This window comes from Phocoena sinus, chromosome 21 (genome assembly GCF_008692025.1).
Source record: "Phocoena sinus isolate mPhoSin1 chromosome 21, mPhoSin1.pri, whole genome shotgun sequence".
In the NCBI taxonomy this organism is placed as follows: Eukaryota; Metazoa; Chordata; class Mammalia; order Artiodactyla; family Phocoenidae; genus Phocoena; species Phocoena sinus.
In genome coordinates, this window is record NC_045783.1 from 9,723,627 (window position 1) to 9,739,737 (window position 16,111).

The 16,111-nt window shown below is 36.9% G+C and overlaps 1 protein-coding gene across 1 annotated transcript in view; it reads left to right on the forward strand.

Moving 5' to 3' along the window:
* Positions 1-16,111, forward strand: part of CSMD1 (CUB and Sushi multiple domains 1) — a 1,813,702-nt gene that overhangs the window by 1,693,856 nt on the left and 103,735 nt on the right. The window contains exons 47-49 of the mRNA XM_032618622.1: positions 3,309-3,497; positions 6,158-6,304; positions 11,189-11,377. Coding sequence (XP_032474513.1) covers positions 3,309-3,497; positions 6,158-6,304; positions 11,189-11,377 — 525 coding nt within the window. The remainder of the gene's footprint in view (positions 1-3,308; positions 3,498-6,157; positions 6,305-11,188; positions 11,378-16,111) is intronic.

Here is a 16,111-nt window from a genome sequence, read left to right on the forward strand (position 1 = left end):
TTCATTTAGAAAAAAAAAAAATGAACGAGGCTCTGGAATGTTTTTCAACACCACCAAGCAATTCTCTCATTTTCTTTAGACACCAGCTAAGTGCCCCACAGTTTAACTCAATTCAAAGACACTCCCAACCCTCAGGAAATTCCAAGGGTTTGGGGAGCTCCGTGCCAGAACCTGGGACAGAGGCCAAGTATATTTTAGCATAGAAGGCTATCACGAAAGTGACTCTTCTCAAGTTAAAAAGAAGAGAGAAGCATTTCAAAAAGTGAAGAGAAGCAGTAAGAAAGGTTTGGAAGTGTGAAAGGACATAGGGCATCCAGGAAAGAGGGGGTGACCCCCAGCAGCTTGCTGTTAGGGTGTGTTTGAGGGAATGGCATTAAGTGGGCTGGAAACCTAAAGGACGCCAGATTGTAAAAGGTCTTCAGTGTCAGGTGGCTTCATCCCATAAACAATGGAAATCCATCAATGGTTATTAGTTTTAAAAATTGGAAACATGCATTATCAACGAACACTAAAGACCATCAGTGACCTTCAAAGAGTGGCCATTCCTTGGGAAGCATAAGTGTGACAGTAACACGTCTCCAGGCCTCCAGGTGACAGAGTTCTCCGTATCACAATTCTTTCATACCTAGACATGCTCTTAAGTGTTAATCTTATTTATCAATCCTAATGTTTGAGTCCATTACTTTTGCTGAAGCCCTGCAAGCTGCTTTGGGTTTTAAGGCTCACACTGGATTTTTCTCCAAAAGTAAGCTAAAGGAGTAACTGCGCAGAGGGAGGGGACGCAAAGCTCAAGCCGATGTCTCAGCGGCACGTTCCTTCAGAGGTGTCTTTGCCAGGACCCTGATGCAGATGCTTCCCGGGGGTGGGAAGTCTCCGATAGCCCCTGTGGGAAACAGGGTGTTTTTAGCACGGAGGGCTCAGCTTAGGGGAGCCTGCGGTCTCTGAAACCTTCTCGCTGTCAATGGGGGTTGCTCCTAGCAACAGTTTCCAGAGGAAGGGAAGGGATGGGCACGTGGGAGGGGGCGTGAGAAACACAGGAGTGGAGACACTTCGCTCACCTGGAGACAGACTCAGTGCATCTTCAAAACAGTATGTGTGTCTGAAAGAAATACTGTGAAGGGTCATAAAAAGAAGCAAATAATCTCACTGATGTTTTCATTTTATCTTCTCTAAAAAACAGAAACAGGGAATCAGAATAGCTGTGTTTAAGAATCTGCGTCTGAGCTCTAATCACACCCTGGGTTGTGCTCTCAGCTCTCCAGGTGCATTTCAGCAGGTGGATGGTTTCCTGCTTCCAGGTGGTCTGCTGTCCCAGTGTTGTCTAATAGCTATGGTTGTGGTGATGAAATCGCAGGACAGAGATGCAGGTTAACTACTTCTCCCGTGTATTAACACACACTGACATGTGCTCTGTAGCATCTTCACGTCAGGAACAGGCAGGCATGTGGTCAGATGTTGTAACACTGTCTGCCCACATAGCGCTTTAGATTTAAGGAAAACATTTGCATGTTTTTGATCTGATTATAACCCTGAGGAGGAGCTTTATTGCTGTCTAGTTACAGCCAACCTCTGGCTCTTATTGTAAATTCAAAACAAGTCCCAGGAGATCCTAAAACCCCAGGCCCTGCACACATGCAGACAGAAAAAACTCTAACTTATTTTATTTTATTAACATCAACACGTTCATTTCTAAAAGGCCGTAATATATTTTACAGAGTGATCTTACCATCAACACAGAAGAAGATACTCTTTAAACTAAGTTGTTTGGTCTGTGTGTTTTGGTTTAAATTATTTTTTATATTACTTGCCATTAATTAACACTGTAAGTATACTTTAAAATCTACCTAAAATACACATTTATTAAAAGGGTTCTATGAAATGTTTCATCTTCGGTGATTTTATCCCTAAACATTTTCCAAATTTTAAGATACGTCTCAATTGGAATACTAAGTTAAATGAAAAAAAGGGGGGAAAATACTCTTTTTAACCATTACTTGAATCAAAACATACAAGCTTTCTCATCTGTTTGGGTTTTGAAATGTATTCATAAATAATACACATTTCATTAATTAAAAGGAGATAACACAACAAATAAGACACACTTCCATTGATAGAAGCTCTTTTCCATTGAGGAAAAGCAGATCATTTAACTTTTTAAACATTTTGTAAATAGTTTTGGTACGTCTTTGTTTATTGTTGAACCATCACCAATAAGAGAAATAATTTTCTCTTAATAATTCTATTCAAAAACTGTTTCTGTAGGAAACTTAAATTAGCAGTGAGAGAAATGACTAAGAGACTTTGGTGATTTTCTTCTGCGTTCATACCTACACAGATTAGTTTTATTGTGATTAACTTGGAGTAGTTGAATAATGAAAAAAAGTGAGAGGGAAAATTGTGTCAAGGTGTCCATATTATCTTAACAATTTATTCACGATAAATTAACCCATTAGAAATCACTCCCACTTTACAGAGTAGAAACTCAGGTGTCCTATATAACTCATCTCTTATCTCAGTCCCAAGCAGTCACATCAAATGTTTAAAATTTACTGTTCTAAATATAATTAAAAGTATAACCAAAGGCAGAAATAAATATAATTTTATTAGCATCGTGTATAATTTTGCAATGTTTTTGTAATATTACATTGAAAAGGTGAGGTCTTACACTTTAGTTGAAAACTTGGGATCCTGCGGTTGAGTCCACAAGGCACCTGCCCTGAGTTAAGTGAGGCGTGTGGGCAATTCAGTCAGAGACTGAATGGATGGTCTGTGGACTGTGGGTGAGGAGTGAAAGGCACGTATGGTATGAACTGTCCCTATGTCAGGGGTCCCTCCTTCCCTCACCAAGGGCAGGTCAGCAGGAGCCAGACCATGCCTTCTCCACCTTCTCCAGGTAAAGAAAACTGCCAGGTTCAGTGCTTCTCAAGTTGGCAGCTACCTCAGCTTGGCTGCCCTAGGATCAGGTTGACAGACTTCATCTCTTTGACTCTTGGTCTCCTTAGAGTTAAATAGGATTTATCTATCCATCTATGGCTATCTATCAATCATCTACCAATCTCTTCTATCTCATCTGTATATCAACATATATATATTATACATAATTATGTTTTAAATTATAGGGTGATGTTAAAATGTTGCTCTCCTCTTCTGTTTGTGTCCTGTATTAAATTTGGTCACATCTCAGTAGGATTGCTTTATTGTTGTTGTTTTTTTCTTTCATGAGCTTGTATATCCAGGGTTAGAAACTATCCTATTGAAGTTGGATTCATTTTGTTAAGGAAAACTTTTACTGGTGCGTTGTTCCTTAGCACAATGCCCAGCCAGTGAAGTCCGGACAGAATCTTCTGGGGTCATCCTTAGTCCAGGGTATCCAGGCAACTATTTTAACTCCCAGACGTGCTCGTGGAGCATCAGAGTGGAGCCAAACTACAACATCACGATCTTCGTGGACATTTTCCAAAGTGAAAAGCAGTTTGATGCACTGGAAGTATTTGATGGTAAGTCTCTTTAAACTTTGTTCACATACCAGTGACCTATGCATAATGTATTAAGGATGCCACTATAATGTTTCTGTAATGCAAGAACTTGAATATTTTCTTGAAGTAAATTACGTCTCCCCCAGACAGAAAATGAATTATTCTTGGGCTTGTGTGGTCTCAGAGATCAAGCGGTAAGAAACATTTCCATGCCGTTCCTGATGTTGCAACTTTTAAACCATTAGGATGCTGGTGACACACCCTGAAAATGTACTGAATTAACTTTAACCATTCTTTAATGTGGGGCTTTGAAGTAGATGATTTCAAAAGATCTTCCTTTCCCTTCTTCTAAGATTATATTGATCTAGAAGATATCTTAGGAAATTTAAGAGGGCTCTAAGTACTTTAATCAGTCTAAATGATTATTTTACTAGAAATATATGAAAGTAATGGCTCACAGAGATTTCTGGGTGATAAATGCTATAGGAGTCTTTAATGTACAGTTTTTTTAGATTAGTAAAATAGTTTACTGAACAAATGCTAATACTGTTTTCAACATGAGTCATGCATTTTTGTACAATTCTAATGAACTTTTAATATAACAATGCTATGCTTAAACATACTATGTCGTTGAATTGTCAATTTGAAATGGAACTGATGTTAATAATTTTTCTTTGTACAGAAGCATTATCATAGCCCAGAATATCAGACCATGATACAATTACGGCTGTACATAATAACAGGGTTTTTACATGTTCTGATGGATTTGTCATTGAGTTCAGATAAATAACAATCAATTCAGTGAAAAAGATTACTGTAATTGATTCTTCGTGTGTATATGCCTCTTAGTGACTTGATGAATCATAATAGTCAAGTTGCTTCTATGGATAGACACTCGATGAATCAATTTATGTATTTCCAAAGATGAGCTGCTAAACTGGAAATTAAACTCATACTTATATACATAGGAACAGAGGACTGAAGGGTAATGTTTTCATTTTCCGAGGGTTTTTAAGGGTGTGTTAAAATGGACACATGCTACTGAAGACTCTCCTCTTAGTCTTTAGGGTGGGAAGAAGTAACGCATTAGCCACGTATAAAAATGGGCTTCTTTTGTCAATGAGGAATCTGGGAAACTATCTTAAGGCCAATTAGGTGTCATAAAAAAGTACAGACAAGCAGTTAACCTCAGGGGCTGTGTGTGTGTGTGTGTGTGTGTGTGTGCGTGTGTGTGTGTGTATGCTTACATATTCCTATACATGCAGTATATAGTTATATGTATTGACATAATCACTCTAAATGTATGCCTGTTCCTTTGTTTCACCTTGGTTGAATTGAAATTTAGCAGGCAGTGCTTCTGCGTCTTCTTATTTCAGGAGCAAAATCATTATCAATAATTTATGCCTGAAGCATTTGCAATGTGATCTTCCCAAAATATAGACAGATCAAGCCCATTATAAACCATAAGCAAAATAGATAATAGAGATAATATCAAAGCAGTTGCTGTCAAAATTACCAGAGATCTATGACTAGGTGTGTTTCACTGTCAAAGAGTTCTCTATAAAATGAAAGGTCAGAATTTTATATGAACAATTTTTCAAGCGTTGGCATTTTTGTTGAAGTAAACGTCATGTTCATTGCATCTGTTTTGTTTTGTTTTTTGAAAGACAGTGGCTCTTTTATAGCTCTCGAGTTGACCAGAAAAGGAAAAAGTTGAATATGTTGATTTTAAGCTTTAATAACCCAAGAGTTTATTGCTCTCTATGGCTCCAGTAGTGCTTATTCCTCAATTTAAAAACAAAATAGGACTTTAATCACTAGAGAACTCGATTGAGAAAAAGGTGTCAGAAGAAAGATGGTGGCCTTCACTTGTGAGGAACTTGCTAGCTTCCATCTTGGTAACAGAGACTACACATACACACTCACACACACATACACACTCACATACAATTTGTATATTGCACACTTTTGAATGTTTACACAATTGCTATCATATTATATTTATCTGTAAACAGATTTCACTTGTCAATATGCTACTTTAAAAATTACCTACACTGATACATGTTTATCTAGTTCATTAATTTTAAATGCTGTGTAGAATTTCTTTGAAAATATTTTTTAATACCTTTTTAAAACCCCAAACCACAACTTAGGATCTAAATTTTGCCATAAAAAAGCTGGAATAAACATTTTGCTGTATAAATAACACTTGTGCTCATATGTTGGCGTTTATAAAATATATAATTAAAACCTTCAATTGTATTGGATATTACCAAATTGCTCTCCAAAGTGATTATACTAACTTATACTTTCACTAGTATTGCATGAAAACTTCCATTCCCTGTATCCATTCAATGTTGTAAATACTAATAATAGTAAAAACTACTTTCATTTTTTAAACTACTGCTGTTTTATAGGTAACTTTTTATTCGATTTAAGTATTATGTATTAGTAGCATATATGTCTGAAGTTATTTTGGTTGGCTATTGTTTCTTTTATTATTATTTTTTAGCAGGGAATGTATCTGCTGCTTTATTTATTTGGAATTCTTTGTCTCCTTTGGAAATAAATAGCTGTATATCGTATAGCTAGACTCCAATTTAATCAAAAGCTAAAGGTAGTCTGCATTTTGTAGGTGCTAATTCATATCATAACTTTTTTGTTTTTTCTGTTTCATTTAGGCTCTTCTGGTCAAAGTCCTCTGTTAGTGGTCTTGAGTGGAAACCATACTGAACAGTCAAATTTTACAAGCAGGAGTAATCAGTTATATCTCCGCTGGTCCACTGATCATGCAACCAGTAAAAAAGGATTCAAGATTCGTTATTCGGGTTAGTAAGTGAGGTTAAGATTTAATATAAAAGTATTTTTAATACAAAGGATCTGCATTAAATTTAAAAATTACGATATATAAAGATTTATAGTATAAACCTAATTTCTGAAGATGAATAATTAACTTCAGTAGAAATAATATGACGGGAAATTACTCTGAGTGATATCTCTAAACTACATTAGGGAAAATAAACTATCTGTTGATTACTATTAAAACTTTTTGTTGCTAAAATCATAAACTATTGAATTGCATGCCACAGAAAGCAAAGATATTCCCCCCCAAAGTAAAGTAATATAATATAAATTAGTTTTAAAATATGTTTAAAGGCTAAGGAGACAACCAGGAGGAGATAATCATATTGCATTTAATTTTTTTTAATTTAAATTTAAATTTATTTATTTATTTGTTTATTTGGCTGCGTTGGGTCTTAGTTGCGGCACTCAGGGATCTTCCTTGTGGCTCGCGGGCTTCTCTAGTTGCGGCGCATGGGCTTAGTTGTCCCGCGGCATGTGCGATCTTGGATCTTACTTCCCCGACTAGGGATCAAACCCATGTCTCCTGCACTGCTAGGTGAATTCTTAACCATTGGACCACCAGGGAAGTCCCTGCATTTAATTGTATAAGTAATAATAACATCTTACTATTAACAGTATATCTTTTTATTGGTTATAATTCGTATGTCTCTTTATCTTTATACAGACATGATATACAGATATATACACACACACATATAAACATATACAAAATAAATATGTTTACGTATATATTTCCTTGTCAACATTTAAATTATTTTGTTCCTTCCCCATATATTTCAATCACTTTCTGTCAGTAGTTTTTTATATTAACTAAATCAGTTAATACATTTATGAGAGATTAGATCCTGGGTATGTTTGTCAATGTGACCAGCCCGACACGTAGTGTTTATACTGCCCTACAAAAGCAGTAGACAGACAATTTAAATTCCTCAGATATTTTAAAAACTAAGAAAAATATCTAACCTTTTCTCAGTGTCTCACTCAACAGTATCCGTGCTAACAATTGAGATATATTTCCCAAGGGAGATGCCCACTCTGTGCATTTCATTGACCAGTGTACCTCCCAGAGGTTGCTTATTCCAATGTCTGTAGTACATCCTCAGTGATGGGAACATCCTGAAGGAGGAACAGCAAAAGGTCTTAATAGTTTTAAGAATATTTTAGCTCTCTCTGATTGGTAGACGTCATGAAATGGTAAAAAGCATCAGGGTTTTGAAATAGCTCTTGATGTAAGGACAGGAGCCATGAAATTCACTCATGCTTCCTCTATAATGTTTAATAAAATATGCTCAGACTTTTGTTTTCCCGCCTTTGCTCAAAGTAGCCATTCAAAAAGCTTACCAACAAAGAGCTCACAGTTGAAATCGCTTCATTCGAATGGGTATTGAGAGCATTAGGGCAGTGATTGGATTTGTGTTCATCAGATTCCTTGTTCCGAAAACTAAATACTCAGACCTGTAGAACTGTTTGAATTTATTTCCAATGAGCAAAAATGGACAGTGCAGGGGAAATAATGGTGAACATAATTTATCTTGTTTTATCTGTGGCAAATTACTTAGTAGCCTGGCGATGTGATTATACCTTGAATTCTGTCTTTCAAGGGATATTTTCATTCCTTATAGAACAAGAAGATTCTCTTTGTTAAACAGTGTTGGGAAAGTAGGAAAAAGGAGAATTTTGGAGAAGGCTATAAACTGTTGTTCTGTGAATGGACCTATCTATTTATCTCTCTGTAGGTATAGATACAGATAGATCTTTGAACAGATTTTCACTTAAAATTTGATGAGTCAGTGACCTCTGCTAGCAGTTCATCACCAGTAATTTCAGAGCAGTGATTCAGTGAAGATCCCTGAACTGTAATATTGTGGGCAAGGGAGCTGCGGCCCATAATATAAGCATGTGTTGTATCACAAACCTTTGTTTGCCTTACATGCGTAAGAGCAATATAATTGATCTACATGATTAACCAACAAAACAACAACAAAAAGCAAGTGCTTGACCATTGAGGTTCGAGTCAATTCAATAAACTGCTGAGTGTTGCGCAAAAAATGGCCCTTAAATGAAATAAATGAGAGTAAGTGAAATAAGCTTCAGTAATGGGAGAGTCAGAACTACAGACTGGCTGACATCCACCCAGAAACCCCAGGATGGCCAACTCTGCCCGCTGTCTTCCATCATGATTCCTACTTGAGTGTCTCCCTCCTTCGCCTGCCTTTCCAAAGCACCATGAGCAGAATGTAAGGATTGGGCCCTGGTCCTCTTAATTCTTAACATAGCCAGGAGTCGAACAGGTGGGAGCCCGTGTTCTAATCTTCCCCTTTGCTTTGCTGTGCCGTGTCTCCCCGCTCTGGGCCCCTCTGTATCTTGTTCTAGATGAGTTAGGAAGGAAGGGATATCCTGACAGCCTGGTGATAGAAGAAACACAGTCAATAGGAAAGAAAATAATTATTGGACCCCAGAGAGTTAGACAGTCATCCTGCATCCTCTCTTAACAGACTGAACCGTGACAAAGCTCACAGGTGACACCCTAAGCACCGTGTGGTCCCACTGCCCCTTCAGGAGCTTTCAGACTTTATCTCATCTCTGAACTTGGAGCAGGGTCTACAGTTGGCTTGGCCTTCCTGCTTTTCATCATCATCATTATTATTATTATTTTAATTTACTGGCACAATAATTCTGGGTAGTTGGTAGCTGGGGTGCCTGGTTATACTCATACCTTCCCTAAACTAAATATTTTGGTTCATTCAAAACTTACAACATTTAATCTCCAACAGTTGAACATGGAAAATGGTATGCCAGTGGGACAAGAGTTTCGTATAAGAGTTAGTGGATTTTAACTTAATAAAAATGAGTCCATTAAAAAAATGAAATGGTACCTCATCCAGCTGAGACTGTTCTCTGAGGATGCTTCTCACAGGAACATGGTTGACAACCGAGGCCAGACACACAGACATCGCTTCTGGGCAGTGCAATGGTGTGAAGGCTTCAGAAGGTTTCTGCTGAATTTATTTCTGAGGGAAGGTTCAACATTAAGCGTTCAGACCTGTGTGTGCGCTTTCTATTTGGGACGCCCACAGGGAAGGGGTACATTTGAAACCTCTTCTTGCAAAAGGAACCCTGGATCTCCAGGGCTTCACAGCTTTCTTTATTTTATTGTTTTACTCATCTGAAGGGAGTTCATATGATTTTACGCTGCCGTGAAACTTGTCTTGTAGAAATAAAATGAGTTTCTTTCTCTAAATGTGTAAATAAGATGCAGAGCTTTTTAGCCATTGAAATGTTACGTTCTGCGTAGGTAAGACTGTGATTTTCACAAATGACTGTCTCTAATTTTAAAAAGTCTCCCTACAAATGTGATGATTAAAGCTATTGTAAGATTTTCATTGACCTGAAGGAGTGCATTTTCTTCAAAGATTGTATTCAAATCCCGTATGTTAAAAAGAGGCTTGGGGCTTCCCTGGCCAATGCAGGGGACACAGGTTCGTGCCCCGGTCCGGGAAGATCCCACATGCCGCGGAGCGGCTGGGCCCGTGAGCCATGGCTGCTGAGCCTGCACGTCCAGAGCCTGTGCTTCTCAACGGGAGAGGCCACAACAGTGAGAGGCCCGCATACCGAAAAAAAAAAAAAAAAAAAAGGCTTAACTGTCCATATCATCATACAATTCTCAAGAATTCTCAAGACCATTTAACAACAACAAGGAAAAAAATTAATGGCCTTGTTTGCAAAATGTTATATCCTTCTATTTTCTCCATTTTAATGATACTTTTTTCTCTTTTTTTTTGGTCAGAATTCCATCATCACATTGATTAACAGTCGCAGATAATCTAAACTTCAAACTTAAGAAACTTGACCTTTGGCTCTAGATTTTTCTGGATTTTTAATTAATTTATTTTTTAGATTTTTTTTTTTTTAGAAGTTTCAGATCACAGTCAAATTGAGAGGAAGTTACAGAGATTTTCGCTTTACTCCTTGGCTTCCCACATGCACAGCCGTCTCCATTTTCAGCATCCTCACCAGATGGCACATTTGTTAATGAACCTACACTGACATGTCGTTACCACCCAAAGTCCGTAGTTCACGTTGGGGTTCACTCTTGATGTTCTGTGGGTTTGGACAAATGTAAAACGACATGTATCCACCATCATGGATTCATGCAGAGTAGTTTCATTGCTGAAAAATCCTCTGTGCTCCTCTATCTTTCCCCCACCAGCCTCTGGAAACCACTGATCTTTTCACTGTCTCCAGAGTTTTACCTTTCCCAGAATGTCGTAAAATTGGAATCAACAGTCTGTAGCCTTTTCAGGTTGGCTTCTTTCACTCAATCACATACATTGAAGGTTCTTCCATGTCTCTTCATGGGTTGATAGATCATTTCTTTCTAGCGTTGAATAAAAAGAAACGTTGGATGGACCACAGTTTGTTTATTTATTCACCTACTGACAGGCGTCTTGGTTGCTTCTGAGTTTTGGCAACTCTGAATAATGCTGCTATGAATATCTGTGTGCAAGTGTCTGTGTGGACATAAGTTTTCAACTCCTTTGGGTAAACACAAAGGAGTGTGATTGCTGGGTCATGTGATAAGAGTGTGTTTAGTTTTGCAAGAAGTTGCCAAAGTGTCCTCCGAAGTGGCTGCGCCATCCTGCATCCCCACCCGCCATGATGAGAGTCCCTGTTGCCCCACACCCTCACCAGCACTTCTGTGTCTGAGGATGCTTTGAGTACAAGTTTCCATGTTGATGCTGATCTCCCACTATTTTAACAATAGAGATATTTCATTTGTATCTCTTATCAGGGGAAATGCAACATTTATTTATTGGTTTTGTGTATGTGTGTTTGTGTGCCCATAGCACCTTACTGCAGCTTGACCCACACCCTGAAGAATGGTGGTGTTTTAAATAGGACTGCAGGAGAAGTTGGAAGTAAAGTGCATTATTTTTGCAAGCCTGGATATCGGATGATTGGCCATAGCAATGCAACCTGTAGACGGAATCCAGTTGGCATGTATCAGTGGGATTCCCTCGCTCCACTCTGCCAGGGTAAGAAATGTGTGTTTTCATCCCCAAACTTGAGTTCAATTTATTTTTCTTATTTTAATCACACTCTGAAATGTACAAGAGCTGTGATTATGGTTAAAAGGTAAGGAAAAAATGAATGTGAGTTCATAAAAGTACAAATTAAACTTTCTGCTGACTGTGCAAACACTTCTGACATTTGCACTCAGCTTGATTTAGCTTTATAGCCTGAATTCGTAGAATGGTTGAACACTCACCAGATGCTGGGTAGAATTATTCTAATACTTATATTTCATTTTGAAACTTAAAAATGTGTTATCCAACTCAGATTCAAAATAATTTTTCTTGACAGTTGTATTAATTAGAAGAAAATCAATTACTAAAGCTCATTTTCCCTTTTCTTAGATTAAAAACTCATACTTTGAGCCACACACTGCATATTTCATTTTCATTAGGTCACTTAAATAGAGGACTTGTTAAAGTTGGTTTCAATATTTCATGCTTTTTTTTCATTTTATCTTTCATATGCATAAAAAAATCAAATTTTCAAATAAGGCATTTTAATTTTAATTGAAGGCTTTGAAGTCATGAAATTTTCAGTTTTCTCTTATCGAGATTTTTATGCATAATGAAATGTATTGGTCTTTGAAAGCTAATTGCAATTTATGAATGAAACCTCATATTGGTTTCCTTGTTTCTCTTTTTTCATTAGATATTAGATTTTCTGGTATTGCTCTATGAGACAATAATAGATATTTATCACAATTATTGTATGTGTCTTTAACTGCAAGAAGCTAATCAGACACCAGCCTGTATCATTTATGTTGTACCTCCAGATATTCTTCTTTAATGTAAGGTAAACATCAAGATCTAATTGGCTTGTTTCATTAGGATTGATGGTTTTTTTAAGAAGAGTACTTTTTCTTTCAAAAGAAGAAATGCTTCTCATTTTCTTTAAATGTTCTGTTACTCTTTGCCTATGACATAGAATCCATTGCTCAGAGAGCAGCCCCGTGGGCTGCATGTCCTTGGCATTGTGGACTGAACAAGGAAAATGGCTGAACCCAGGATTGGCAAGAGTTCCCAAATCTTGGCCTCTAGAGGTTGAGTCCCTAGACAGGGCCCTAAATGGAATCTGCTCTCAGGGTAGAAGCCCAAGAAGATCCTGGAAAGAGACTGTCATGTGACAAGATAGACACATGAGAAATGACAGTCCAGGCAGACGTTAGTTTATCTCCCTGACACGTGAGGAGTTCTGAACATTGTTGACTCGACGGAGGGATGGCTTGCTCTTCCGCTGCATGGTTGAAAAGGAACCAGAGAATGCCTGGGATGTGTCTTGTTGATAAGTTTGCACTTCCCTCTCCTTTCCCCATTTTCTCGCTCAGCAGAACTATTTGATGCTGAATTAAATGACTCAGAAATAGAAATAGAGCTCTAAAAACCAGATCCTTCTGGAATCTTTGCAGTTTCAGCTGAAGGATTTGAGTGAACGTGGTCACTGTATCTCTTCTCTGTGTTGCACGTAACCCCAAAGCAATGCCATCAGGGACGTGGAATGTTAGAATCACACACCACGTTCTAGGTGGGAAATTGTAATATAAATGCCCGATGTGATTGTGTTCTCAAATTATAAAATATTTCAGAAGCATCATCTTCCCACTATAAGTCCACAGTCTTCTGCACTTTCTGTTAACCATTCTGATAACTGGGGAGTCAATATGATCTTGGTTTTTTGTTGTTGTTGTTGTTTCATAAACTATGACCTGTAAAACCTGGAGGGCCCTTAAAAATAATCTAGTTTAATTTGCTTATTTTTATGTATTTTAAACTGAGGCACATAAAAGTTAAGTGACTTATTAATAATCATAAAAATGTTGGTCTAGAATCCAGACCTTCTGCCTTTCTCTTCAGCGTTTGAATCAAAATGTGTCTGGCCAAAAGAAATTCTACTTAAAACAAAATTTTGCAGACACCAGTTCTAAGTAATCTATATTTTAGGTGTTTAAATTCATTTACTGTGGAAGAGTTTCTTTAGTCTTCTCTTAGTTCTTTCCAATTTGTGTAAAATAGCATTTTGATTACAATAATGTATAAAATATTTTCATCATATGTGAGGCTGTAGTGTTTAAAAATAAAAAAACATGGTGAAAAATAGGCTTTTTTAAACCATTTAAATTATTTGGTACAGCTACACAAGCATTTTCATCATTTTAAAAATAAATCTTTTAAAATAAATAGTAAAAATGTTTACTCCAATTGGTGAAGGCCATTGAGAAAACATCGTAAATTTTTAAACAGAATAGGCTTATATAACATATATATTGGCAATTTATACCTTAACAGTGTTTTACTTACAATTAAAGAGCCTTAGAGCTGATGGAACTGAATTTAATACAGTTCATAATATAAATGTGTAATTGTTATGGTATTTAATAAAGGGAAACTTGATTTGTTTAGCATTAATCATTCGCTTTCCTTTTGTTACTTATAGAACACAGAAGTTTTCCATAATGTAAATACTCATCTAACTTACAGAAAAACATTGGCCTCCTTCAATATAGTCAGAATGAGCCTTTGTGGATTTTTAATTCCCTCTTTGTACCAGCCATCTAAATTGTATTTAGATTAATTTTTTTTTCAGTTTTTAGATAATTGAAGATAATTTTTTCAAAGTAGTTTTTGGGTCCAAAGAGAGTTAATAGATACAGATGGATGATCAGCATCTATGTGGTCCTAAATTGCTGGCAGTTCACGATGGTAGGGTATGAAATTAAAGAGTGGGTGAACTCTTTCTTTAAAATTCTTGGCATTCTATAAGGGAAAAAGACTTTGCCAAAGCATCATCTAAATGCATACCATCACACTATTCCCTCTCAAGACAGCTCAAACTCTTTTATTTTCTTGCCCAAGATATTATATTCACATTAGATATAGAATTGGAAAATGAGGATTTCCCTGTAGCACATTTATGAGGATAAAGGTACAAGCTTTACCTCTGAAACCTATAGACCTCAAGCACACTGTTGCAAAAATTAAAGTAGATGTAGGGTCCATGTTTATAGAGAGGGTATACTCTGTACAAGTTTTTGACATTTTGTTTATATATACATGTTCTTACAGAGGCAAAGTGACATTAATCATATGTCTGTGTTTGTAGATTACAGTTGTAGTTGTAGGTTTAAAACTTAACGCAAGCATTAAAGATGATACAGCTGTTTTCATGATTTTTATTTCAATTCAAACTTACCTCTGAATTAGGCACTGCAGGTACCAAGACACACTCCCAACTCTTAAAGTTCTGATGGTCCGTTAGGAGAGATGGCCTCATGAATCAGTAACTACAATTCAGTATGACATTAAGCAAGAGAAGATATACACTGAATAGAGATGGAGCAGAAGGTATTTTTTCAGGATGTTTTTCCCATCATGGGACAGCTGAGTTAGGATTTGAAGGGGTAGCACCGATGGAAATGCGGTTGGAGCAGCAAGTAGGGGCCATTGTGGAAGACCTCAACTCAGTTTACATAGCTTTTACTCTCTCTCCTGTGGTTGACTACAGTCTATTAAAAGGCAAAAAAAGACACAGTCACATCTGCATTTTGGAAATATCTTTTAGTAGTGTGGTAGATGATTGGACAGAATCCTGTCTAAATTACAGGGGTGCTTAGAAATTTTAGAAATATGCATTGGAGCCATGATGAAGACCTTGATAAATACAGTGAAAATAGGTTTCAAAGAAAACAGGTGTTGAAAATATTTAGAAAACAGAATCAGCAGGCCCTTGTGATGGAATGTAAAGGGTCAGGAAGAGAGAAAAATACGGAATGACAAATAGTTTTCTGGTTTTGATTGCCGGGAATATTGAGGCACCACTCAGTGAAATTAGGACAAGTGAGAAAAAGCAGGCTAACGAAATCAGTGTTGAGGTGCGGCCTTCCATTACCTGTGCTCAGAGAAGATACAGTTTCTAAAAGTATCAGTAAGGAGGCAGTAGTTTAAGTTAGTTCAGGATACCGAGTGCATCCTTATTTGTTTTTCATGAGAGGAGGTTTGACTTCGTAGGTTCCATAAGGAGCAAATCAAATGAAAAAAATTATAATTAAAAAATTATCTGCTGCAATAAATTTCAAACTAAATAGCTCCACCAGAAAACAAGTAGCATCTGACACCCTTTGAGAGAAGATCACATTGGGTCAACAGCAACTATAAATCCTGCAACCCATCTAATTACTGATGCAAGAGTAATGGTGCAATAATTTGAGACTCTTACCAGAATCAAAGGTTTGATCTTATAGTTATTTTAATTATTTTATTTGAAGATAGGGGACTTGAAAACTGGAAACAAACAAATAAATAAATGGACAAATAGCCCTTTGTGGCACTGGGAGCCTACTATTTAATATTTATTTAATATATTTATACATTTTATATATTTAATATTACAATATACTATTTAATATTTCAGTTATCCTTCTGGAGTGGGTATAGTATTTCTCAGTGATTTGAACAGCATTCCTTTTACGCTGACAGAGGAACAGAAACAACTTACACATTTTCTAACTGCACTAGGATGTTAGTTTATTTTTTTTTTTTAAATTGTGCAAAATAATACTTTGAAATGTTTACTAAAAATGCGACACTTGCCTTTTAGTAAATGAGTGAGGTGGAAAGCTGAGGGGTTGGGTCAGGCCCTTTGGGGCCCCCAGTGCTGGTCATGTGACCACGAATGTGCTGCCCTAGGCCCCAGCAGAACAT